This window comes from Colletotrichum siamense (genome assembly GCF_013390195.1).
Source record: "Colletotrichum siamense strain Cg363 chromosome Unknown KSG_Cg363_contig05, whole genome shotgun sequence".
Taxonomy (NCBI): domain Eukaryota; kingdom Fungi; phylum Ascomycota; class Sordariomycetes; order Glomerellales; family Glomerellaceae; genus Colletotrichum; species Colletotrichum siamense.
The window spans coordinates 4,881,171-4,907,670 of NW_023501018.1; the positions used below are offsets into that span (position 1 = coordinate 4,881,171).

General features: G+C 52.0%; 9 protein-coding genes across 9 annotated transcripts; 5 read left to right on the top strand and 4 right to left on the bottom strand.

The window, feature by feature from the left end:
• Positions 1-341: 341 nt before the first annotated feature.
• Positions 342-3,996, bottom strand: DBB1 (DNA damage-binding protein 1; the record flags this gene model as incomplete). Its single annotated transcript, XM_036640709.1, has 3 exons — positions 342-662; positions 717-3,792; positions 3,905-3,996. The coding sequence occupies 3 exons, from the start codon at positions 3,994-3,996 to the stop codon at positions 342-344; spliced, it is 3,489 nt and encodes a 1,162-aa protein (XP_036494640.1).
• Positions 3,997-4,704: 708 nt separating this feature from the next.
• Positions 4,705-5,424, bottom strand: CGCS363_v008861 (uncharacterized protein; the record flags this gene model as incomplete). Its single annotated transcript, XM_036640710.1, has 2 exons — positions 4,705-4,964; positions 5,043-5,424. 2 exons carry the CDS (start codon positions 5,422-5,424, stop codon positions 4,705-4,707), a joined length of 642 nt encoding a protein of 213 aa, XP_036494641.1.
• Positions 5,425-6,661: 1,237 nt separating this feature from the next.
• On the top strand, positions 6,662-7,034 carry CGCS363_v008862 (uncharacterized protein; the record flags this gene model as incomplete). The annotated part of the gene is made up of 2 exons (XM_036640711.1): positions 6,662-6,801; positions 6,881-7,034. 2 exons carry the CDS (start codon positions 6,662-6,664, stop codon positions 7,032-7,034), a joined length of 294 nt encoding a protein of 97 aa, XP_036494642.1.
• Positions 7,035-7,261: 227 nt separating this feature from the next.
• CGCS363_v008863 (uncharacterized protein) lies at positions 7,262-8,341 on the top strand (the record flags this gene model as incomplete). Its single annotated transcript, XM_036640712.1, has 1 exon — positions 7,262-8,341. The coding sequence occupies one exon, from the start codon at positions 7,262-7,264 to the stop codon at positions 8,339-8,341; it is 1,080 nt and encodes a 359-aa protein (XP_036494643.1).
• Positions 8,342-9,570: 1,229 nt separating this feature from the next.
• CGCS363_v008864 (Cytochrome P450 monooxygenase lolP1) lies at positions 9,571-11,277 on the top strand (the record flags this gene model as incomplete). Its single annotated transcript, XM_036640713.1, has 4 exons — positions 9,571-9,778; positions 9,832-10,031; positions 10,082-11,083; positions 11,143-11,277. The coding sequence occupies 4 exons, from the start codon at positions 9,571-9,573 to the stop codon at positions 11,275-11,277; spliced, it is 1,545 nt and encodes a 514-aa protein (XP_036494644.1).
• Positions 11,278-11,454: 177 nt separating this feature from the next.
• set5-4 (SET domain-containing protein 5) lies at positions 11,455-12,776 on the bottom strand (the record flags this gene model as incomplete). Its single annotated transcript, XM_036640714.1, has 2 exons — positions 11,455-11,974; positions 12,025-12,776. The coding sequence occupies 2 exons, from the start codon at positions 12,774-12,776 to the stop codon at positions 11,455-11,457; spliced, it is 1,272 nt and encodes a 423-aa protein (XP_036494645.1).
• A 4,081-nt stretch (positions 12,777-16,857) lies between these two features.
• On the top strand, positions 16,858-17,142 carry CGCS363_v008866 (uncharacterized protein; the record flags this gene model as incomplete). The annotated part of the gene is made up of 1 exon (XM_036640715.1): positions 16,858-17,142. The coding sequence occupies one exon, from the start codon at positions 16,858-16,860 to the stop codon at positions 17,140-17,142; it is 285 nt and encodes a 94-aa protein (XP_036494646.1).
• Positions 17,143-17,782: 640 nt separating this feature from the next.
• On the bottom strand, positions 17,783-18,178 carry CGCS363_v008867 (uncharacterized protein; the record flags this gene model as incomplete). The annotated part of the gene is made up of 3 exons (XM_036640716.1): positions 17,783-17,818; positions 17,878-18,018; positions 18,098-18,178. The coding sequence occupies 3 exons, from the start codon at positions 18,176-18,178 to the stop codon at positions 17,783-17,785; spliced, it is 258 nt and encodes an 85-aa protein (XP_036494647.1).
• Positions 18,179-20,162: 1,984 nt separating this feature from the next.
• CGCS363_v008868 (putative family 31 glucosidase ORF2) lies at positions 20,163-22,270 on the top strand (the record flags this gene model as incomplete). Its single annotated transcript, XM_036640717.1, has 2 exons — positions 20,163-21,051; positions 21,138-22,270. The coding sequence occupies 2 exons, from the start codon at positions 20,163-20,165 to the stop codon at positions 22,268-22,270; spliced, it is 2,022 nt and encodes a 673-aa protein (XP_036494648.1).
• Between the last annotated feature and the right edge of the window lie 4,230 nt (positions 22,271-26,500).

A 26,500-nucleotide genomic window follows, 5' to 3' on the forward strand; every position in this document is an offset into this window, starting at 1 on the left:
GTGAAATTGGTGCTTGATGATTGGCTGGTGGGGGCACCAGAGTCCCGGCCCTTTCCGGGTGGCACGAGTGGTGATCGAGTTATGCTTGATAGTTGCAATGCCCCCATTAGCCGATTGCCAAGTTGGACAAAATTTGACCTTGAATGCTCCCTTCACCCGTGTCCACTGGAACAACGATTGGATGCCAATTGAGATCGCTGCTTCTTTCATACGGTTTGGTTGTCTGTTGGATTTTAAATGTCTGTATTTCATCTTATTCAGCGTCACCTGGTGTGACGGCCTTAGTCCTTGACGTCGTCCCGATATCCTGCATCTACTATTGTACATATGCATACTACACATTAGTGCATACGCTTCAGCTCCTCTACCAAGTCTCTCATGCGCTCAACTGTCGGACCCAGCCCCTGGACTACAGCTTCTTGTCTCCCCGCGTCCAGGTCCAGGAATCGCTCAATCAGCTCGCCGTCGACGAAGCGGAAAGGTCCATCCGCGGACCGCTTGGCATTCCGGAAACCTCGCCACGACATGAATGAAAGTCCAGCTCCAGGCTCATCTGCTTGGCCGAGGGTCTTAATCACCCCCGCAAGCCTTTCCTGGAATTGCAGTAGCAGACTCTGGTATTCGGGCTTGATGTCTGCAAAGACGTATATTGATCCCTCAACCTAAGGTGACGTTAGCAGCTATAGCTATGTATGAATCTGATCGCAGATGCTTACCGTTGCGAGAAAGGCCTTCGGTTCAATCGGGTCGTTCTCGCCGGAGACGACGTCAAGTGGCCGAATCTTGTTAATCTGCTCGCCGAGGTGGAATTCGCTGATGACTTCCATCTGCTTCTTGTCGTGTTCTGTTGGTGCATTGGGGTTTCTGCGCAACACCATGAGGTTGCCCTGTGCATCTGCCTCAATCCACAAGTCTTGCTCTAAGTGGCAAACCGCGGTAGCCCAGATGTACTGGAAATGGCGGGCCCGCTCGACGAGTCGTGCTTTGTTACCCTCCTGGGCCGGAATAAACTCGATAAGTGTCATCGACTGCATCAAATCGGCGACGCCAATCATGTTGCCGTTGACATCGAGATCCACAGGAAACGTGGATGGTCGGAAAGTAGCCAGTTTGACGAGCGATCCTGATGTTGAGGACTCCTCCGCGTAATCGTACACGACCACGGTTTTGCTGAGGCCAGCAACAAGCTTGTCGCCCATCACAGCGAGACTTCGGCATGCACCCTTCAGCTCATGGCTAACGATTTGGTACGGGTTCTTATCAGAGTCGACCCCGAGGACTAAGATACGTCCTTTAACCTCACTATTCTCATCCATCTCTGGATCGGCGAGATAGCTAGTGCCCACGATAAATCTCTCCGCAGGTTGGCCAGAGCTATCCGGAAGCTCGGCTCTGATAACGCTTTCAACCAATTCCGTTGTAGCGGCGCCGTCAAGATGGAAGGGCTTCCCGACCACGCCGAGGACAATTTCGTCAACTAATTGGAAGGAACTTGTGACCATCTCCTCGTTGTTGAACAGTTCTCTCCGAATGGTGCCGATGCCGAAAGCCTTCAACGCCGGTGAGTAGGCTACTCTGCGTACCGTCTGGCGCAGGGGAAGTGGATTGACGTGTGTTCGCCTTTCGACATCAATATGCGCAATGCGAACATTCTTATCAGTGGCGAGAACAATAGCATCAGGAAACGCCTCCGAGTCGAATGGCGCGATGTAGGTGACGTCCTCCGCCGTTGCCGCTGAGTAAATTATGCGCCCCTCTGAGCTGTAGATGAGGCTTGAGTGCTCTGTGGTAGCGAAGACGTTGCTAATACCATCGCTGTCAGGCCGCGGAAGGATATGAAGGCCTGCTTGTTTGCTGCCAAGAATGACACTTTTTCTGCCGGACAACGAATAGTTGTCTTTCGAAACATCGAAGGACACCACCTGCCCGTCTTCCAACGAGACGAAGAGAGTAGGGCCCAACAGATGTGGCGGATGCAGCTGCACTAGAGCAATGTTCCGGGGTACTGAAACGCTGTCGTCGGTCTGCTTGATGGTTTCACCGTGCAAAGCATCAAGCGTCTGCAGGTCAATGATGGATATGGAGCCTGTGGCCCAAAAGCCCACGACACCGATATTATCCAAGTCCGTTGCGGCATGAATACACGAGATCTGGTCGCCTTCTCCGCCTACTCCACTTCCCAGCACTTGCTCCCGAGCTGCAAGATTCTCCAAGAGGTTCAACGAGACCAGTGTGGTTCCATCGATGGAGAGCAGAACCCATTTGGCATTAGATGATGCATTGACAATGACTTTGCCTTCTGGCGCTGACCAAGTGCTTAGCGTGATGCCCCCTTCAGGATCAAGTAGCGCAGCGCTGTTGGCTGTGACTTGAAGCAATTGACCGTTCGGCAGGGTTGACGTGATTAGTGTAGGTTTGTCTAGTTCAAGACCTTGGAATTGAAAGACCTCCTCGATGCCCTCCTCTGCATCGAACCTGAAGACTCTTGTGTCGGTGATGAAAGAGACAACCAGAGTATCATCTTTGTCCGAGCCGTTAGACCGAAGAGAGAAGAGTCCACGAACGTCACTCAAATCCTCTAGAACGCCAATATCCTCAAGACCGACACTGCTCCTGATGCTCCGCAAACTGCCGTTCTGATGTACACCACAACCCGCAACGATACGGGCTTGGCCTGACGAAAAGGCATTGCCGACTTGGCTATCACCAGCATTACCCAGGTCCATTATGGCGAAATCAAGGATAGGTGCAATATTGGGTATTGTTTGGACAATTTGTGTTGTTTCGGAGCCGGCGGTGACGTCGACTTTGAGTAATTGCGAGTCGCCGTAGTGGGACCCCAAGAAGAGCATGCCGTCCCCCAAGTAGACCAGGCAAGATGCCCGAGATGTAAGACCAAGATGTGTGACTCTCAGCCCCGTGACCACGACGCCGTCGGTGTCAATGGTGAGAAGTTGTAAGTTGCCATAGTCGTCGGAAAGGAAATAGTTCCTGACATCGTACTCGGCGTAGGCAACGAAAATAGTCGGATTGTCTATGCCAGCAGACACCTTTGTTTTCGTGAGAGTGTCGACATAGACAAGAAGAGTCTCCCCGACAACAATCAGACCGCCAAGCTGCGCCTTTGCCGCTGATGTGTCCCTCTTGTGGTAGCGCTTGACCTGGTCCTCCTCGACACTGACGGGAATGAGTATCCTCGCGTAAGGGTCCAGGATTTCCATGTCGAGCTCTCTATCCTTTTCGGCATCGAAATTTGAAGTCTTGGTATTTCTGTCATCGCTCATGAGGCGGTAGATTGCCAACCTCGCATCCTCCTTGTCGATCTTACTCTGGTACAAGAAAGCAATGGTGGGGTGGCCGGTCTCAGTGGGCACGAAGGTGCTGGCCTTCATGGAGAGCTCCGACAAACGGACTTGCTCCCACAGAGGGTCTAGACGCGAAGCATGGGGAGCCCGAGCTCCTAGGCGCATGACGTTCATGACACCCTCCCATAGGTGCATGGCCATGAACCTGCCAGAGGGGTCGACCAAGCACTTGTCCTGACTCTGGGCCTCGCGCATGTGCGGTTCTCCACTGTCCTCAATGACCTGCTCAGTGACGAGTCTCTGGAGATCAGAGTCCCATCTTGCCGTGAAGTATTGGAATCGGTCGGTGCCGACGAACAACAGGTCGGTCTTGGAGTCTTTCGGAGTGAGGTGTTGGAGGAGGAGGACTGTCCCGTAAATGGAGACGGAGCCGAGCATGAACATGTCGGTGGGCGTGACGCGCCATACTTCCAGCCTGTTTGATCTCCTTGGAGGAGGTTAGCATGTGGAGGGCAGAAAAACGACTGTCGCGATAGCTATCTCGAGGTTGTCCCGCAGATGGAGGGGCAAAGGCAAACGCAGAGGCAGGGCAGACTTACGATACCACCAAGCTTTCCTCGTCTTCTGTCAGCCGCAGTCTCAATGCATGGCGTATGCTGCTGGGCCGATGGATGGGCGCTACGTAAGACATTGCGGCGGTCTGTGAGCTTTGTGAAGTGGGAGCTCTATCCCAGAGTTGCGGCCCATGGAGAATGTCGAGATGGGCGATTTGGTGAGGTCGGTGCTGCTGCGTCGGAGTTTAGCAAGAACGTCCGGGCCACTTGCTGCAGCCCGCTGAGGTCGATTTCATCATCAATTCAGTGACAAAGGTGGGGCCACGACCTGCCTCCAGCAGCGCGATCACTGAAGTGCAGGCCACTGCTGCACCCGCCGCCGCCCACCTCACTGCGGAGAGCTGCCGGGAAAGGGTCACAGTGCACATCCAGCAGCGTGCCTTACGCATTGGCCACTGGACGCGCCGGGCTCCCGACTTGGCCGGACACTTGGACACTGCTTATCTGCAGAATCTGTCGCACTGTCCGACTCTGATGAAAAGTATGTAAAGAAGCAGTGTAGAATGCGTGACATTGCGCACAGTACGAAGGTCCCTGCACATCGGGGAGGAGCGATTGGATTGACAGCTCTTTCTCTTCTTGAGATCAACTACGGATGTGTTTCCTCCCGTTCAAATCCAACGTTCGACCGTTCAAAGCAGCTCACATCTATCGCCGGTCCATGAGGTCATCGGCGATAAACCCCTCTTCGGCCATTTGGGAGACCGCCGTGATACGACGCGCCCTGAGAGACACGCCCCAGGCGACTTGACGCTCCCCGACGAGATCATGGCCTTCTTGAGACTTCATGGGCACCTCCGGTTCGGCAGCTCCCAGATCATCGCCCAGTTTAGATGAGGCGTTTCTTGCCCAAACTTGCTAAAGTCCACCCGGTGCTCATCGATATCACGGAACCCTGCCTTTTGGTAAAGCCGATGCCCAGGCACAGAGGACTCCAGGTACGCGGGCACGCCCAGCCTGACTGCTTCCTGCATCAGCGGGGTCATCAACTGCAGCCCAGCACCCCGTCTCTGGTGCTTTGGATCTGTCACCAGGATGTGCAAGTCTTCGTCCCGCATTAGTCGTCAGTCGTCGTTGCGCCAGTCTGACAGCCAGTCTGACGGGTGGAGTAGTGGCCACTTACAGACACACGGCTTGCCTGTCATCAAACGCTCCCGCATCTTGTCTATGCCAACAAACAATGCTGTGCACGCCTCAGCGTTGGATCCTGGCGGTGGTACACGTGGCTTGGGCACCGGCAGTCCCTCCGGATAACTGTTGAACTTGGCCCATGCCACAATCGCCTCGTCGCCTTGAAGCTCTGTGTCCACAGCCTTGAGGAAGCGCACGGTCGGATCCTCCCGAAGCTCCTTCTCCAGGCCCTCGACTCGGAGCGCCAGGGGATCGTCTGGCAAGGGCCCGGGAAACAGCACAGGATAGGATGGGCTTTCTGCGAACGCGTCGTGCTCGATTTCGGCGCAGCGCCGGAGATCGGCTGCAACGATGGGCTGGACGTCGATTGGCATGCTTGCAACGGCGAACTTCTCCAACGTCTGCTTTATCCCAGGTCGTGTTCGGGTCGAAGTCTCGGTTTCTACTCCAGTCGCGGATACGGAGCCTTCAAGTACTGACCTCTTCGGTCATGGTAGTACGCTGCCTAGAGAAGCGGGGACGCCGGCCTGGTGACACCGGTGGGTCCCCGATCCATGGATTCCACGGGCGACGGAAGCCATTCGGTCTGACTCATCACCGTCCTCCAGGTGCCCGCGTGAGATGTCGCTGGTGGGCTTCTCGGTACCCAGTTAGGAAGCTCAGTATCGATGGCGCTATGCAGTGAGCTCTGCACGCTGGTCCATTTGCGTCTTTCGTGCAGGTGCATACCGAATGCCATTTTGGCAGCGTTTCTGCAGATCCAGCCATTTGTAATTCATGCAGGAGGCGAAAGGGAAACATCACGCTTATAGATGGATGCTGCAAATAACCTCAAGGTTATGGTTCGGCAACGTCAAAAGGCTTGTTGCATCCATCATCAACATGGGAAGAACTATCGCAAAGTCTCTTGACCAAAGTTCATGGTGGATGAGGCCGGCCAGATCTTCCATGTCTTGTCTGTAAAGGCAACTGCAACGATCCGATCTTCCTGAGATGGCCCTGGCTGACTTACATGCTGTCAACCTGACAAAGCTATGATCACAAGGGTCGGGGAGCTATGTCCTTGGCGATGGCAACAAGCTATGAACCTCTCGGGCTGCGCAGCCGGACACCTTATCACAACCTGTTTCCACGAGGCTGATATCCAATAGGGCTTCGTCGATGGCAGTCTGCGGGGACGTGCCGCGAGCACCAAAACATCGGACTGGCGTCGACGCACTGCAGCTGTCCGCGAAATAGGGTTGACGAGCATATCGACTACTGTCGCTGCTTTGCTGGTGCCTTAGGAGGCGCAGCTGTGCCCGAGCTCTTGACTGCATACACTGGGACCTTATCACTCAAGATCCCCTCACAATCACTTTACACCGTCGAAACGCGCTCGTGCTTCCATCTTGCGTCCCCGGACGCACAGTCTAGTCCCTCATTGGACTAAGCTCGACGTTCATCCCATGATTTGGCGTATGACAGCTTGCCCTGGGATGGCCTCTTGGGAAACTCCCCGACCTGTCGCCTGCTGCCGACCCTGTTGTCTGCCTCTAGGAAGAGACAGGATCTGGTTTCATGCCTACCTGCGGCCCTCACCGCACGAGGTTTGCTAGGGCCGCATCCCTGATGCATCGGCAGCTTGCCTACCCTTCCTGCGGGGAGCTGCTCGCACAGATCAAGACCTTCCCCCGGATACAGAAGTCTGTTCCCTTTTCGGAAGCCGGCGGACAGCCGTTGAGTACTTTTGTATTGTTCCGCTGTCAAGAGTGGGTGTAGAAACCTTCGAGTACCTCCCGGCCGAGAGACACGGACGTCAAACACGGACTCTGACAGCCCGCCCGACAGTCGACAACAGCGTCGGGGACGCAGAGTTGCGAAGGTCCAGGCCAGACTCAAGTGCAGTCTACATCGATCACCAGCTGTAGACCACGGGTCCTCACCAGATTCAGTTCACGGAAGTGTCTCACGGTCTGCGTCTGCCGAGTCTGACAGGAGCTAACGACATTGCATCTACTCTATCATGGTCCTAATCATGATCCAAGCTCCTCATCATCACAGACAGCCCGAACGAAGGTTATAAACCCATTCGATCTCCCGACGACAGAACCTTTTCTTTTGGAGCATCAGACAAGGAAAACAAAGTCAAGAAGCTTGGTTGCCTCCAAAGCTACGCTATATCTCCACAAACTCTCAAGACCCTTTGTCTGCCATCCAACCTTCTTCACAATGTTTACCCTTCCTCTGGTCATTGCCCTCCTGAGCCAGTCGGCGATCATCGCCACTGCGCCGGTTAACTCTATCAAGGCTCGCGACAACCTCGACGACATCGAGGCTGCTCTTGCTCCGGTCTCCCAGTCACTTGCCCAGGTTGACGCCGCCGTCCTTGCTCTTGATGGCGGTCCGGTCACTGCCAACAACCTCCTCGTCTTCTCTCAGCAGGCTGAGGCCACTACCAACCAGGCCACTCTTCAGATCCAGCAATCCGGAAGCCTTGGTGCCATCAGAGCTGCCAGGCTTCGCCGCATCACCGATGGTCTCCTCGATCAGACGACCACCACGGTCTCTGATCTCGTCTCAAGGAAGCCTGTTCTTGACAACCTGGGCGTGAGCGGTGTTGCCTTGGATTCTCTCCAAAGGCAGAAGATTTCCACCATGGCTCTCACTGCCGCGCTTGAAGAGAAGGTCCCCAGAGTTGGACAGAGAATCGCCGAGGAGGACAGAGCTCAGCTTGAGAACGTCCTCGATCAGGGTATCGCCGCCTACTCCCAGCCCGCTGTCCAGGCAGTTCCTGTCACTGTCATCCCAGCTGCTGCCCCGGCTCCCGCTCCTGCTCCTGCGCCAGGCATTGTTGTTCCCGCGGCCCCAGCTGCTGGTGCACCCCCGGCTGCTGCTCCGGCGCCTGCTGCTCCTGCTCCTCCTGCCGCAGCACCTGTCCCGCCTGCTGCCGCTCCCCCAGCTGCTGCTCCCCCAGCTGCTGCACCTGCCGCACCACCTGCTGCTGCTGTGCCCGCCGATCCTAATGCCCAGCCATCCGCCGAGCAACCTGCTGCTGGCTGGCCTGAGGCTGCGAACCCTACTCAGCCTGAGCCTGCTGCTGGCGCTCCTGCTTCTCCTCCTCCCGCCGCTGCTCCGGCACCGGCACCCCCAGCCGCCGCTCCGGCTCCGGCCCCGGCCCCGGCTGTGCCCGTCGCCGTTGTCCCGGCCCCCAACAGCCCTCCTCCTCAAGTCACTCCCCCCGCTGGCCGCAGGGATCGCCGCAGGAAGAAGAAGGCTGGTGCCAATATTCTCAACTCCGCCCAGGAGTAAATAATTCACTTGATGGAAATTTGGAGTCGTTGGCGTTTCAAGGCACCACAGTCGTGTATGACAGGGTATAGGATGTTATGACAGATGATTACAAGATTACAATTTGAAAAATAGACTGAACCTAATGCATCACACGTCAGAAGGACTTTCTGGAATCAGTGATTTGCTGCACAACCTGGCTCCAACTAGTCGGTGATGTCTTAAGCTTATGCAAAGCTAGAGTTTGACCCCTGACTGTGCATGCATCCGGTGAGTCGGCGATAGGAGAATGAGTGAAACAGCCTTCGCTCTGGCATTCGGGCAGAATTTCTGATGATCTACGGTGAAGGATTGAGAGACCCATACCCAAACGGGCTCCGCCTCTCATTGCAAAAATCCAGTACAACACCTCGCATTCGGAGAGGGTCATCTGGACCGGTTTCACTGGGAACGAGGCTACGAGAAGAGAGCATCACGACAGCTTGCCAAGACTAGCTACGACGAGTCTCAAGCCCCCTCCTCATACGCCTGCAGTAGGATTTCATGACTTGGGCACGAAAATCCCCTCCTCCTCCACCCCACCTTGGCTCCATTCCCGGTGAAGCGGCAATACCTGTGATGACCCCGATTCGGTGCATTAGCCCTCCCCCCCTCCTCCCAGCTCCCCGTAAGCCCATCCTCGACGATAATGGATGTTCGCGGTCGCGGTGCGGTTCCCATTCGCACTAATTGGAACCCAGCGGCGCTATTGGGCGCGCTGCAATGCAATGCACGTCGTACCGACCCGACTAAGGCACCTCGAAAATTGGGAATGCGACATTCCGTCCGTCGGAGTCGCAGTGTGCTGGCCGGCTTGGCTGGGGCTTGCCTTGCTGCTGACCCCCCGTCGTCCGCTTGGCTGCATTCGGCAATACCAGCATATTAGCCATCGACCAGTCGGTATCGTCACGTCACAATTTGTGGCATTTCTTGACAGGCTGGTGCTGAGCGGTATCAACGGGCGTTAGGGCGTCGGCTAGAGTGGGCGATGGTAGCGTGATGGATCCCGACTGGGCAAGCGGGAAAGCCACGTTGTGTGTGATGAGAACGCCATCCGGGGGCGAGCCCCTCATGGAAGCCAGGAAAAGGATGTGAACGGGCATGTATACGCGAGGGTTTGATAAGTATGAAGAGGTGTCCCGAGTCCATGGTCCCAGGACGCAGTTGTGCTTCTGTCTTTCGCATGCTTGCATGTGTCTCATTCTGCAGTCATGACTGTCATTTCTCACTTGTACGACCTTCGGTGGGCAGTCTTGGGTGTTCTGCTGGCGGTGTATGTTGGAAAGAAAGTTCGAGCATACAACCGACTCAAGGCTTTCAACGGCCCTTTTATTTCGGGATGGTCTGAGATTTGGCATGTTTTTGCTATCCTGAGCTTCAAGTCCCATTTGAAGTATCATGAGGTGTGCAAGAAGTACGGTACGTCGGACTCACAGCCATATGTCCTGTGATGCGAGGCTAACACTTTCAAGGGTCTATCGTGCGCATCGGACCTAATGACCTGGTCACATCGTCGCCGGAACTGTTGCTGCACATGAGCGCCGTCCGTTCACCATACACCCGGACTGAGTGGTTCTATCGCGCCTGTCGCGTCCGGCCTGACAAGGATCATGTCTTTAGCGAAATGGATGAAGAGAAACATAAGCAGCTGAGGGCAAAACTAGGTGCTGGGGTAAGCAGGAAAAAGCAAACATCACTTTACTCTATTAACAAGATTATCAGTACTCTGGAAAGGAGAATCTTGCGCTGGAAGATTCAGTCGACACCCATGTCTCTGAACTACTCGACCTCATTCGGTCAAAGTACCTCTCAACAGACGCTTCAGCAAGACCTTTGGACCTTTCTCAAAAGATTCAATACCTGACGCTCGACGTCATCAGCCACATTAGCTTCGGCACTCCCTTTGGTGACCTGAGCTCAGACTCGGATGCCTACGACATTGCTAGGTCAGCTGAGGAAGGCTTGACAGCGGTCACTGCCATTATCGCCCTGGGTCTGTATAAAGTCTTGCAGAACCCCTTTGTCGCGCGTTACATTGGTATCAAGGAGACCGACCCCTCGGGGTATGGCAGAATGACTGCCAACGGCAGAGCAATCATCAAAGAGCGCCTCTCCCGCGATACGGAAAAGAAGTCTGACATGATTGCTTCGTTCATCAGGCACGGAATGGATGAGGACGACATTGTGTCCGAGGCGACGCTGCAGATGATTGCTGGATCGGACACAACTGCTGCGTCGCTGCGGGTGGTGATGTTATACCTCCTTACCCATCCTCGCGTCTATGCCAAGCTGCAAGCTGAAATTGATGCATACCATGCGGACAAACAAGTGCACGATGCTTCAGGTGTCATCTCGGATGCCAGCGCCAGGAAGCTAGAATATCTGCAGGCTGTCATCAAAGAAGGCATGCGCGTCCATCCACCTGTTACTGATTCGGTACCGAAACGGGTGCCTGATGAGGGCGATACAGTCATCATTGATGGAAGAGCCGTGTTTCTTCCCGGTGGAACGAACGTAAACTATGCGGTGTGGCCTCTGCATCTCAGCAAGGACATCTTCGGGGAGGATGCTGAAGAGTTTCGGCCGGAACGTTGGTTGCTCGAGACGAACGAAAGCAAACTTGCGACCATGAACAAAGTCCATGAGCTTGTGTTTGGATACGGCAAGTACCAGTGTCTCGGTAGGCCAATTGCCATGATGGAGATTGGCAAGACTGTCTTTGAGGTAAGAGAGGAGTGTTCCATGCAAAAGAATTGTGCTACTAGCTAATAATGCTTCTGCAGTTGATCCGGAATTTCGACTGGTGTCTTGCAAAGCCGGACACACCATGGAGGGAGTCCAACTATGCCGGCATATTCGCACATAGTAACATGTGGGTACTAGCTTCAGAGCGGCAAAGGGGTTTGGCAAATGTGTGACCAAACAATTTCCATCTTTCTTCCTTCTGATATACGTGCATACGCATGTAGTCCGGGATATGGCGCTTGATTGGTTGTTGGTTGTTGGTTCTTAACAAGAAATTGGAAAATCAGACCAACTCATTGGCTGCAACTTCACATTTAACTATCAATCGCTAATACAAGATTTGTACTCGCCTATTTTCTCTTTCCCCAACTCCAGTGTTGGTCAGGCCTGTGTGCCAGCGCTCTCATATCGGCAAGCTCTTTCGCCTCTGGTCCTTTCTCCAGCAGCAACTGCTCAACGGCCTTCTTAGCATACTCCGCAGCCTTCTCTCTGTTCTTAATTGAATTGTAGTTCAAGCCAGCGAGCCTGTAAGCTTCGTAGCCGTGGGACTCATCTAGACGCTCTTGCTCGTAGAGGGTGATGAGCAGCTCGATCATGTCCTCCTCGAAGTTGGGAAAGTTCCAATTGCTAAGGTCCTGCTCAATCTGCCACATGCGGTACAGACGGTTGTCAGAATCGCGGACCAAAGGCGGCGGGAGGCTGCATTGGTTGCAGGTGCAGCCGAAGCCCCAGTTGCGCTTCGCACGGTCTTGACGGACTTGTCGTGAGCTGAGCGAGTCCACGTAAGAGATTGTGAGCTCTTCGCCGGGCTTGATGTCTCTCACCGCATGGGTGTAGTGCCGAAGATCCGAATCGATGTAAAAGGCGACACTATTCTTGTCAGATAACAATAGTTATGTCAATTTTTTGGCATTACTTACTTCGGTCTGCAGTCGTGATTGTATCGAGAAACTTCAGGGTAGTTTCCGAAGTGATGACCATCTCTGATACCGAGCCTCAGTTCAAACGAGTTGGTGTGAATGATATCGTGAACTTTGTGCCCGCCAGATTGCCCCATCTGCTCCAAAAAGATCTTGCGGGTGTCTTCAGGCAGGTGGCTCACGGCAACATCAAGAAGTCTGTACTGGTTGTCCAAGTCAACATCGTCAATGAACCGCCGATGGATAACGACGGCTGGCGGATGAGCCATGATGCGCTGTCCTCTCTTGATGTGCTGATTTGCGACGACCCCCAGCCCCTTCCCTGGCATCTCAACGATGCGAAACAGAGTACTGTCACCCTGCTCCTCATCTCGCGCTGGCTTCGTGAAAGCCGATATGTGCGATGCCTCTTCGGCATTGTACGCTGTGCTCACGAGGACGATTCCACGACCATTGGAAAAGGACGGCCGCGAATACGCGCAGTAAGCACCCGCGCAAGAGTGAGGACCATGCCACCCTTCGTCCGAACGCCAGATGTCCTTCTTGGGCTGCTTAGTCGTCCGGTTGTTGGCGATTCCGACGAGGGGAGGTGCTTGCGCCTCCCAGATTGAGGTCTTCCCACATGCCAGCGAGTAGTCGGGGAACAGCGGGCTTGCCGCACAGAGGTCGGCGATTGGGACTTGGGTTTTGAGGTGGTGCTTCTGTGCGATTGCACAGAATGCCCATGAGGCGAGCAGCAGAAACGACTTCATGATGAGCACCGATGAGATTGATTGAAAAGAGATGAAATGAGAAAGAAACTGACGTTACTTGAGGAAACTGTCGGAGGCAGTCGGGAGGCTCTTGGTGCGGCGGCCTCGATGTTTCAAGGATGCGTTTCAAGATCTCCGCACCAAGGTCCGTGGGTGCTTGTAGTTCCTGAGCTTATTGCACACCTTAAACAAGAGCTACCCCTAGAACGTCACTAAAAGCTGCTAAGAAAGTTCTTCTCCACAGTCAAAGCTACCTGGGCGCCGAAGGTAAAACTGAGGAGCCGGCCAAAGACTCAAAATGCTGAGCGGGTTTGTCAAAAAGGCCTTGAATCCAATTGCTTAAGTCCGGATTCTGTTTGATCATATCAGAAAGTGTGAGAGGACACAAAATCGATGAATATTGGTTTTCAAATGAGATCGCAGCAACATCTTTGACCTCTTTTGAGTGGAGATACTGGGTTCCGACCACTTAAGTTGGACCCAATACAATGACTGATTCCTGAAGCCATATGAACTACAACTTTACAACACACGTGGTAAGCTGGTTTTATTGACTGGTGCAGTACTGTAGGAACGCATGACAAATTGTGAAGCTTGTACTAGAAGACTCATTTCCCCCTTGTGACTTCAGTAAGGTATAGGAACTGCTGGTAGTTGACAAGTGCCCTTCACGACCAACGCGCTCTGCGTGCCGGCGATATTAGTAACGATGATCTAGACGCAAACGATGCACTGAGCGATTCGGAAATATCAGCCTCATTCGATTTGGCGACGGCCAGAATGTCGCAGGACTGAGGACGCACAATCAAATCGGTACGGATACTGTCAACCCATGCTCGAAGACGGGCAACAGGACTGTGGGGATTCATTCTACCCTGACACGAAGCAAGCAAATACCGCAGAAAAAATGGATAATTCGAAAAGGTATAAGTCAAGCCACATGGTTCAGCATCGGAATACTTCTACTTATTGGTCTATAGCAATCTACGAAACAAACTATCAGCATGGAATCCGGCAAAGTGGACGTTTTTATCATCTGAGAGGTGAGGAGCACAGAGTAAATGATACATTTGATGGCTGTTGGTGCACAACAAGATGGAAGCAACCGAGAACTACGGTGATGTTGACGTCGAGAGCCTACGAGAAGGCCACTTGATGGAAATGGAACACAAGAGCTGTGATGATTGCGGATGGATGTCTTTTTACTTTCTATTTTCAGCTTTGCAATTTCCTTCCACTTGTATTCTGTGTCTTTCATGTTACCCTTCCCTTTCTAGTAGTGGAACGGTGGCAGGAACTAGTAGAGCAAATTAAACTATGAATCTGTTATTGATGTGCTGTGATCGGTATTGCCGATGATGCGACCGAAAGTCAGAAGTGATGAAGCCAAAGTCTGTGGTGGGACTGCGTGGTTGAATACGCTATGCGGGAAAAACTCGCAGACGATAATCAAGACACATTTGGCCCAAATCTAATAATCTTCCACCTGAATACTTGGCTTGTCGAGAATATGCATGAACGCTACAACGGCCAGTGCCGTGAGGACAAAACACTTTTTACATTGCGCGAAGCTACCGTAAACCTAGACAGACGAGATTGAGAACAACTCCGAAGCCCATTCCTATCCCCCCCAGGCCCAGAAAGCGTACAACCTGGGTTCAAAATCCTCTGCATGGACGGAAGCCCAAATCAGCTCATTCCATTTCAGGTCGTCTTTCATACTAAACGTTAGCAGCACATGCACGATAGTGACAGGGGATCTCTCACGCCACAAAAGCGGAGTCGTGTCTTAGAATTGAGACAGCTTACCGTCAAGACTGACTTGAAATAGCCAGCCCTGTTGTAAGGAAAGTCGGCACCTGCCATGAGGGGGCAAATGGACAACATACCTCTCACTGCCTCTGAAGGCTGTGATGTCTCTGATCTCAAACAAGCAGCTTGATTCTAGCCAAATCCGGAAAAGAAAGTCACCCCTAACTTGGATGTCCACGGATGTCTTGGCCGAAGAGAAAGAACCGTCATGAAGTTGTCTTGAAGCCCGAGAGTCTATTGGACACAGTCCAGGAAGAGGCAATTCCTCTGCATCAACTATCGCGGAACCCTTCGGAGGCTTACTATACGTTGCGTTGTCCTGGGTTCAGGTCAATGTGATATAATGGCAGCTTCTTCACCTGCCTCTGCATGCGTCTCCTCCTTCTCTTTACCTTCATCTACCAAACCTTTGGAGGGGATCCTCTCTTGAGTTTTCTATTTCCTTACGCTGTCCTTTGATTCGACACTCGCTTAACCCCCATACTCTTTCCATAATACTTCCGCCTTCTGTTCTACAACAGATTCGCCATACAAGATCTCTTCTCAAGTCAGCTCCGTGGTCAACCACTTGTGCTGAGCTTCGACCTACATGGCAACTCAAATCACGTGAGTCAACGCGAGATCGAAGGACATGACGGCACATGACGGTACTTCCAGCAACCTGTCTACACCCACAGCTTGGCATTTCGAGCAGAGCCACCCCTCTTGGAACACCACACATGACCCGAAATGAACCGAGGACTGGCCTGTCAAGGGAGGCTTAGCCAGCCGCTCCACGACATCGCCATAACAAGAAATCAAGCTGGAATGCAAGGGAGGCATCGCGATTTCACATGCGAAAGATACCTCAGGCTGTGCAGGCTTTGGTGAATCTCTCAACACCTGATCCCTACGACGCCCATTTCCCACCCATTAGCCTCAACAGGTTGCCCCAAGGTCTGACTTGGCTCCAGAAGCACGTCAGCCTCACCCAAGCCCCTCATATGATGGCAGGCCGAGCGGCCAATGGCGAACCATCACGTTCATAAGTTTTGTTGTTGTTTTTCCTGGCGACTTGCCAGGCACAGCTCAACTCACCTGGCCATCCCCTCCCTCGTTCGGACAGGGAGCATCCGAGTATGCACACTTCCACTTTCATATCCTAGTTGTGTCATCAGCATAAGCATAGGCTTTCATGCACATTGTCCTAAATTCTCATACAGTACATGAGCAGATTAAATTAGGCATACCTCCAGTGGAGGCCTCAGAACTGCCTGATGCTTCATGTGGAATGGTGCAAGCTGATTGAGCCTGCGCGTCTATTGGAGCAGAAATTTGATCAACACTGTTCGAATATTGCCGGTTTGCTTTACTTTCTGAGAGACTGAGAGGCGAGCGGGAAGACTACGGTTCTGCGAGCGAAACGAATGTTGCCTATCCCTCGGAAAGATTCGAGCAGTCATACGTCTTTTCCCGCCACATGGCTTGGTCACATCCTACAAGGCTTTCACAAATGTGCTATACTATTGTCCATCACCCCCATCTTTATGCTTACATAGTGCTCCTCAGATGTGTTGCTCAGAGGCCCTGCATAACTCATAAACTAAATGCAATTTTCTTATTCCGCAACGAACGATTCCATCACGAATGCCATTTTCGTGAGCGCGTATTTTGCTGAGGCAAGGCAGCCAGCCCAAAGTGTTTGCCTTGGTGTCTATGGGGGCCGACCAAAGGGGCTACCATAATTCAAACAGGTTCGAGTAATTTGTTTCGACCACCATATGGCTCAATATTCTGTCAGCACTGGACAACAACAACAACCATACCCGTGCATTGGGCACCCCCTTCCACCGACGCATCAATCGAGCTCGTTGGGGCTTCACGAAAGCGAACAGTCTCGACGCCAATTTCCCCGTCGCATCCTTCTTTACTTAGGATATCTTCCATCTCAGATCTATGATAGGGGAGAGTGTTTATACAGCCCTGGAGCACCATGATCGCAACGTATCTTCTCATTGAACAGGACATCGTTCCGTGGCACTTTCTTGGTTATTCAGTGTGTCAATATTGGAGAATTAACATTTGATCTCTCAAATACTGCATTTCTCGAACATGTTCCACGTGGCATACCGCATACGCAATAAATAGCCATGCAGTCCAAGTAAGTTTCTATTCCCAAGTTGATCTGGAGCCTTTGTCACTTGTGATTGTAGGTGTCGTATGCTAATCGTTAATCCTTCTCGAGATAGCCACACAACAGGGAGTGCCACCGTTTCTTCCGCTCCATCGAATGAACCAAATACCACCACCGAGACGCCACAAAACACCCTCGATCGTTTCCTACGCGAGCCAACAGAGGATGGAAACAAGCTTGTTGCTCTCCCAGATGCCACTCCGAGCAAGTCGGAAGCAGCGGAGTACTACCGAAGACGAGCCAGCAGTAAGATCAAGGATTTGCAAACTTGAAGGGCTTGATGTGACGTTCCAGAGAGTAAGGACAGGGATTGAGAGATGGTTCCCCCCTCACAACAATTCTGTAAAAAATGTCTGGGAGATCGGGAGCATTTGTTCCTAAACCCCAATGCTTCCAAAACCAGAGATACTGAGGCCATGACGGATCAAAGACTTCAGTAGATTAACGTTGAAAGGCAGTCTTAATCCCATGTGGGAAAGATTTTGCGCTGCAGAGAACGTGCCCCATGCATACCTATGCCTAATCGGGTGTCGGGAAACGTGGATTTTCGTTATTTTCATACATAGACGGACCAAAAAATTGCCACAAAGTAGCCAGTCCGTCCGGATAACATTTGAAGCAAATGCATGCGTGAAGTCGGACAGGTCCACTCTTGATGGGCTCGCCTGGAGGCACAGCACTCAACCCCCTGGATGGCGGGGGAAACCGGGGAAGATTCCTTGCACCGAGCCGCTACCTCCAGTACAGTGCCTTTAAGGATGGACTAAGGAGGCCCAGTATCCTATTTGGGCAAGCATGGGATAAGCGCGCCGGCTGCCCACGTGCCATCAGCCGAGAGCCGCGAGCCGCTCTCCTACGCCACATGCATTCATGGACTAACGTGTTCAGCCCGTTTCACAGTGAATCAGATCTCGCAACAACTTTTCACACGCTTCTGTCTTTTCCCATTTTCTAACTGAATTTTGCAACATACAATGACGTCGGCTCAATCCTTGAGGTCCATAACCTCTGCCATCTTCGTTTAGTGGCAGCAAGTGACAACACACTGGAAGTCGGCCTATGAAGTAGCATGAGAGTCAGCGTGGAACTTTGAAGAGGGGGGATAGGTGGACATACGCCAGGGGGACCACGAGTGATGTCGCCAGGGGCGCTCTTGTAGGTGGGGTCGATGGCCTGGCAGACCTTGAGCTTGGCAGGGGGGTCGATATTGAGGCAGAAGTTGCAGTTGGGGTCGGAGTAGGTGCAGAAACCCTCAGACTTGGTGGATGTTAGTATTTCGTACTTGTTTGGCTAGGTGGCCAAGAGCTTGTTGCTCTCAAGGCGGATTGGTACGCACCTTGCAGTTGAAGCCCTGGGGAACGGCAGCGACAGCCATGATGAGGGAGGCAGCAGCGGCGGTGAAAGTGGCGGCACGCATTTTGAAGGATGGAAAGTGAGTTCTAAACGAAAGTGTTCGTTGGAAAAGTTATGAAAACTGTTGCAAAGTGAAGGTAATGAATGAATGAATGTGGATAGGATGAGGAGAGAGAAACTACGTAAAGTCTGGGGAACACGAGATGATTTATACCATTCGGAAGAGCAACCGTCACATGTGGATAAAGACTATACCGATCTAACACGATTCAAACCTCAACTGTAGATAGTTGCGGTCTTAATAGCGCAGTGATTAAGCGTTTTGAAATTTAATATGTCGTTGACTCGTGAAATTGTTGTCATGCTCAGCTTAGTCGTCTGCCCATGTGGCCTGCCGGATACCGATAAGGCAATGAAAGAGAACGGTTCTTGCTGAATCCACGTGTTGAAGAGTGTTGGGTAAAGTTTATTTCTGACCTTGAGTCATTTCCATTGAAAAGAGAACGATGCTAGTCAGTTCAAAATGAGTTGAAGTCCTCATAGGGGAACTGAGGCTCGTGTAACAAGCATGTAGCCGTCAGCATTCATTAAAGTGCGATCTTGGGGATGACACTTTTGGTGAATGATCTTCATTAAAGTGGAGAAAGCCCACTGACCCTAATCCTGACCTCAACTACCGTTCTAGACCAGCCGTCTGCAATATGTCCCCCATACGTGGATGAAAGTTAACAAAAGGCGATCCCGGGGATGAAGCTAAGCCTACTAAGTCTGTTAAAATAGGAAAGCGGCTCGGATGAGATTCCGATCGTGTTGGCGCTGTATTATTCGGAATCCGTGGATCCCGCGATAAAATCTCTACCAAGAGCGTTGAAAACTCAGGGATACCTGGTCGCGCATGGGCTTCCTAGGGCTGGCATTTCGGCGCTAGCCATCAATTCGTCTTCTTCACTCACGAGGACATAAGCCTGACCGGTTCTAGGTAGCTGCGATCAAGTATCAATTGCCACTGTCAATTATCAATTGAACAGCGTTCAATTTACAGTATCTTCAACTATGGATGTGAACTACTCCTTGAACTTCACCTGAACTCTGACGGAGCTCACGAAATAAGGTTGGGAGACAACAGAGTGCTCAAAGCTCGGCAAGCCCCCCAAAGCGGGGTGAGTAGGGCAATCCCACAGTCCGGAGACTTTCTGCCGTAGGTCAATCTAGATCTGGGGGCGCAATACCATAGGACCCATGCGGTTGGTTCGGCCAAGCCGTGAGTTGAGATGGAGTTGGGGACTTCAGACGGGCGCTGAAGGGCCCGAGTCATTGGACTTAACTGCGACTATCTAATGCCCCCTGTTGTTGTTAATTCTTGTCTCCCCTTAACCTCGCTGCTCAACTCATGAATCTGCTTCTTCCATTCTGTCTACGCGCTGAAAAATTATTGGTCTGCAATGCTTTTGCATATACCTTTAATCATCGTTGCTGCGGTGGTTGTCTAACAATGTTGACCAACCCGATCGGATGAACCAAGATCAAAAGTAAAGGACGACGATTGAGTCACTATGATTTGAGCCCACCGGGGGAAGCTGGTGCCCATTTGCACAAAATCGATAATTCACCGACGCCGTGATTTCATATTTCTGCAGTTGAGCCGACGGCAAGTTGCGATGATCGCGGGAACCTGTAAGCTTCCGGCACGAGTTAGCTCTCCACCGGAGTTTGTCCCCACAGCTCCCACCGGCCCGGTGGAGAAGAGTCGGTGATCGGGACAAGCATTTGCACCCACCCGGCAGATTTGATATGCACTACGGAGAGGCAGTGATTGGAACAGTCAATGACGAATGTTTGAAGAGGATCAAGGTCGGATGGATTCTGGAAAGTCAACCTCCAAGTACATGTACCTTTCGCCTCCGTACTTGGAAAGATGCAGTAAAAGCAGTTACGTCTTTTGACTGCCACTTCTTCAAGCCCGGTCACCCGCAGCGTCTTTCACGCAAAGCACAATATCACAAAGAAATCAATTATCTACCTTGTTCTCGGAATTTTCTATATACAAGATGATGCAAAATGATGATCACCGTCTCATCTACCGCTATGATGGCGAACAGGTATGGATTGAGCCATGGGGCCCGGATGCATTCCGAATCCGGGCTACCAAGGCCCATGTGATGCCATCAGAAGCATGGGCTCTCGAAGAGAAACCTCCAAGCATTTCATCAGCCCCTCAGTTATTTATCGCTGATGATGGTTCGGCTACAATTACGAATGGCAATGCTAAAGCATGCATTTCAAAACGAGGGAAAATTACTGTGATCAACTCCCACGGCAAGGTGGTTCTCGAAGAGTACGCCAGAAACAGACGCGACCTCCTGGATGCAAAGTGCAGTGCCATAGAAGTCGAATCCCGCGAGTTCAAACCTCTCCGTGGAGGCGACTACCATCTCACCATGCGCTTTGAGAGCCTGGACACAGACGAGCGGATTTTCGGCATGGGGCAATACCAGTTGCCGCACTTGGATTTAAAAGGTCTCGACCTCGAACTTGCACACCGCAATTCGCAGGCCAGCGTGCCCTTTGCCCTTTCGTCTCTAGGATATGGTATACTGTGGAACAACCCAGCCATCGGTCGAGTGGTGTTCGGCAAGAACACGACATCCTTCGAGGCCTACGCTACGAAGGTTCTGGATTATTGGGTCGTTGTCGCTGATACGCCGGCTCAGATTGTGGAGAGGTATGCCGATGTTGCTGGCAAAGCACCTATGATGCCGGAACACGGTCTTGGTTTCTGGCAGTGTAAGCTTCGATATGAAACCCAGGACCAGCTGCTGGAGGTTGCAGAAGAGTATCGACGCCGAGAACTGCCCCTTGACCTGATCGTGGTGGATTTCTTTCACTGGCCAATGCAGGGCGAGTGGAAATTTGACCCCGTCTACTGGCCTGACCCAGGTAAGTCGGCGCTCGTGTCTGGGACCGTGTTCTGTTGATTGCACTACCTGGTCCAACCATTTTCATCACGACTAATGAGCAAGCAGACGCCATGATCAAACGCCTCAACGCTTTGGGGGTAGAGTTGATGGTCTCTATTTGGCCGACCGTTGACCAGAGATCATCCAACTTTCAAGAAATGCTGGAGCAAGGCTTTCTTGTTCGAACCGAGCGAGGAGTTCGGACAAACTTCGAATTTGAGGGTCAGACTGTTTACTATGATCCCACGAATCCTGATGCACGTCGATACGTCTGGAACAAGGCAAAGGAGAATTACTACACCAAGGGCATCAAAACGTTCTGGCTCGACCAAGCCGAGCCGGAATATTCGGTCTATGATTTCGACAATTATCGCTACTTTCTAGGGCCAAACCTGCAAGTTGGTAACATCTACCCTCGCGATTACGCGCGCACGTTTTTTGATGGCATGAGGGAGTCTGGACAAGAGAACCCCGTCAACCTTCTCAGGTGCGCCTGGGCGGGTAGTCAGAAGTATGGTGCTCTTGTCTGGAGCGGGGACATCGCCTCATCTTGGTCAAGCTTCCGCAACCAACTGGCTGCTGGACTCAACATGGGAATTGCTGGCTTGCCATGGTGGACGACCGACATTGGCGGATTCCATGGTGGCATCCCGGAAGATGAATCATTCCGCGAGCTTTTCGTCAGATGGTTTCAATGGGGTACTTTCTGTCCCGTCATGCGGTTGCACGGCGACCGCGAGCCCAAGAGCGGCAACCTGTCCTCCAGCAGCGGAGCGCCCAATGAAGTCTGGTCCTATGGGCCGGCTGTGTATGAAATCTGTCGGAAGTATCTGCTCATTCGTGAACAGCTGAGGAGTTACACTCGACGGCTTATGGCTGAGGCTCACCAAAAGGGCTCTCCGGTCATTCGCCCCCTATTTTACGAATTTCCTAACGACCCGCAATGCTGGAAGCTCGGGGCGACGCAGTACATGTATGGAGATGCGTATCTATGCTGCCCCGTTGTCGAGAAAGACATGAGGAAGATGAAGGTCTATCTCCCGATCTTGGAATCCGAAGAACAATGGACTTCTTTTACTGACGTTCAGTCCGAACTGCGAACTTGGGAGGGCGGCTCGACTGTCGAGGTAGACTGTCCCTTGGAGTTGATGCCGGTCTTTGTGAGGAAGTCGAGAGCGCAGATGACACTGGAGAGTTGACCCAAGGCTTCGATGCCTGTGCTAGAGTGCAGACAGATATCTTTCGTTAGGTTCTTATTCAATTCGTTCTGTTGTCATATGTCTTCCCCATATTCTCCAGGAAAGGAAAGGCCTGATTTGCACATGACGGTTTTGCTTTTGCCAGCGCGGACGCCAGGACAAATTGACAATCCAATTGCAAAATAGTCAACACCATTCATTACCCTAAACTGTTTTAGTCGTTGCCGCACGCGACGCCTCACATCCTTGCCAATCGCTAGCCTGCGCATGTAGATACGTATTCAGCACGTTGCATTACCCCATTACCCCGCGTGCGTGTATGTATATTACCCCAACCTCCTGCAGCAATCGAGCCGTAACTTCGACCGAACGTACCCTGAAAAACGTGCGACATGGTCAGTATCGCGGAACAATCGCCCGAAGCTCTTTCGACGCTGGACGCGGACTCCCCGTCAGATCAGTCAAGTCGAATGTCACGCCGCATCAGATTCCGCGAATTCGAAACCTCTGCTTGGTAGTAAAGCGGTCGACTTCGTCGAAACCAAGACATGGACTTCAGATGCGACTACTGCGGCAGCAGCTTTGGACGACAGGAGCATCTAACACGGCACAAGCGTTCACATACCAGAGAAAAGCCCTTCAATTGTACCAAATGCGGTAAAAGCTTTTCTCGACTGTTTGTTTTACCCAACTTATTGATCAAGCTCACCTCTGACACATCAAAGGGACGTCCTCACACGCCACACCGCTTCTCATAGCCAAGATGAAGAACAATCGCGTCGGCATGGAACATCGGCGAGAGCTTGCAGCGAGTGTGCATCGAGCCGAACTCGGTGCTCAAGGGAGAAACCGTGTCAACGTTGCACTAATCGAGGGCTAAATTGCAACTATCCCATTCGACGACGACGACGAAAGGGACCTTCCGATGGGGCGCATGATGCCCCTGAGGATGTTGACGAAGACACCGAACATCACGATCGTACTACACCTGTGTCGGTCAATGATGATGTGGATACGTCTGAAGTTCCAGATGATTGTGGCGTGAATGTCCAGCCGGCCCTGGGACATCGCGAGAATGACACTTCTATGATGCTTCCCGATGGTAATGCAAGCCCCAACGGGCGGGTTGCCGTTCAGTCCCATGCCATTGGATGGGAAGCGATGACGACCAACGACGGCGTTCAATACAATGCGCAGGACGCCAACGTCTCCTACGATGCAGAGCTTCTTGGCAACTTCGCTAATAGCGACTTCTTTGCGGATCAGTCAGTAGGAGTTTCTGGTATCAATTGGCTGTCTCCTGAGTACTTCACCAGCTTTGACTGGGCACAGCCCACAGCTGCCGACGGATCGACCATTCCGAGTTACGACCGCCTTCAAATACTTTCCTCGGCTGGGAATCAGCTTGTACAGGGTCCTTGGTTCAACCTTGTGGCAGAGCCCCTGCCTCAGATTCAAGAACCACCAGCGACATCTAGCCACGATATACACGATCCAGATCAAACGCTGGGAACTAGCCATGGCGGCAGCTCCAATGGGTCAGTCATGTCCACGTCAACAACGGGAACCTATTACGTCGATGGAGCGCCCACTAGAGCACCATTCAAAGGAGGTCCAGTCCAGATATATGGCGAAGAAGAAATCGAATGTCCGGGGCTTCCAAACGTCGTCCAAGCAGATGATTACAGCGAAGGCTCAAACAGTCCGACACCACTTCTCCTATCGACCAAAGCTTACGAAAGTCTAATCCACAAATTCAAAGATGAAGGCTGTTTTAAAGGGCTCGCGCTCCACCCGACACAGCTTCCTTCTTTGTCGCACACAAGAGTCTACTTCAGGCTCTACTTCCATCGCTTTCATCCAGCGTATCCTTTCTTGAGGAAGTCAAGATCCATATATGACTCGGAATCTAATTGGCTTGTTCTTCTCGCTATATGTGCCATTGGATCGAGATATGCCCCAGGCGTCAACAATCACAGCCAAAAAGAGACACTGTTCCTTTTGCTCGAAAAGGCTGTATTCCATCACAATTCGGAACACGATGACTCAAGATTACCCGCACGCTGGGGCTCGTTCTGCGAAGCTAAATCGGATGACAACTGGGCCATGGGAGTTGTTCAAGCAACGATTCTCTATCTCGTGTGCAAATCGCGGGATCCGAAGAAAGACCCCAACCGATTGGACGTGGTGGCGCGCCAATTTCTTCGTGAATGCTGCCGCGAACTCGGCCTGTTGAACATGGCAACTACAAAATCAACGAACATAGAATCTGCTCCAAAAGAGGACCTATTGAAAGCTTGGATTCAGAAGCAATCCCGTATCCGAACTGGGATGATGATATGGGTAAGACGTTCCACTCGGACTATTCCGACCTTGACTATTGTCTTGCTACGGGAAAAGCTAACGAGTCTGAAATGCTGCAGATTCTTGACTCTATCTTGGCTTTGGAGTTCAATCAAGAACCTCTACTTAGGTTGGGCGACGTCAAAGGCGTTTTGCCCTGCCCGGAGCCGCTGTGGGAGAAACCAGACTTGGAAGAAATCTCAAGAGATAACTCCAAAACAGGTACGTGCTTTGGCGTCTTATAATCATAAAAGGAACCATTAATGACCATTGTTATATGAAGTCCGAATCCATGATGCACTTAGCATGTTGTATACAGGAAAGAAGTTGCCTCCAAACATTGGAGATTTTGGCACAATTGTCTTGACCTACGCCGTTTGTCGACGGACGAAGGATGCTATATATCAACACCAATCAAAGCTTTCTTCGTGGACGCCAACAGCGGACGTCGCCAAGCATTCTGAGGAGGAACTCGTTGAAGAAACGTGGCCACCATCGCTTCCAATTCTCTCAAGATGGAGAAACAGTGCATGCGACTGCTTAGACTTGCTTCATTGGAACGCCAACGCCATAATTGCGAAAGCCGGAGGCTGGGAGCATCCAGCACTGTTACACCTACACCTCTCTCGACTGATTCTGTTAACACCGATAAACCACATGAGGACGCTTGCCGTGGCAGCCTCGTTGGGTACCTTCGGTAGATCGGTTGACAAGTCGAAGGTGGAAATAGCGAGAACGAGCATCGCCAAATGGGCGATAAACGATCAATACAAGGCCAGGTTATCGATCATTCACGCCGGGGCTCTTCTGTGGCATATTCGACGCTACAGCATTAAAAATGTTCTGGAGCCCTTCGCCATCTTCGCCTCTACTCTGGTTATCTGGTCTTACAGCACCATGATGCTATTTTTGAACCAGCATAACGCTGCGTTAACACAGATGCCGGGAACTTCACGAGGAGAGCATTCCCGGGATGGTTTCATGGCATCACAGGCAAGTCCAAACGACACAGGCGGAGCGGGAGATGAGTCTGAGGAACCAGAGCCGAAGTTCTTGCACCTGGATAGACCATGCGATGATGAGATGGTGCAGACGTACGTGAAGCTGGGGCACCATATGTCGGGGCACGTTGCGAAAGTTGGCGACATTTGCCACGAAGGTGCACCCAAGAAGATTTTACGTGAAGGTATTCGAATGTTGACTGGCAAATGTGGACATGAGTCGGAGCTTCCGGGTGAGAACTTGGGGGGAGGCGGTTCATTGGAGCAGCAGGGGATCTGGGAGGTTGAGCAGCCCTTCGCAGATTTGCTAGCATCCCTTGTTCAGTCTAATTCCGACTGAGAATGAAACTAATTTCTCCTCAGCAAATATTCACACGTTTATCCGTCATTTTCGTCCGATCTGATCTTGATAGCCTGATTATCTGACATCTCCACCGGAGAGACACAGATCAAAGGAAGCTGCTTGGAGAATCCACTTGCAGAACATCCCACATGCTCCGGTGGCACGACACCACTCCGGCGGGGGTGGAGCTCAGCACCGACGAAGCTGAAAGTCAGGTAAACCTATTCCGCAGTAGCAAAGCTAACCGTAGTTTAGCTTCGTTCCGTATGCGAATTACCCCAGGTTTTATCCAGGATGCGTGCGGGGAATTCAACTACGCCCCTGGGCAGGAGAGCGAGACCGGCAAATTTCTGTTGACTGACCTATACATGTATATATGACAGAAGTCTCCACAGAGTTTGTAACACTGTTTGCTGATCTTGTACGAATCATCTCGTCTTTTTCGGGTTGAGTGTCTCTCATTCGGTCCATCATCAACCGAGACCTTCCGTTATCACACACAAACTGCTTGTCTCAAAGCCTACACTAAGTGCGACTCTCGCA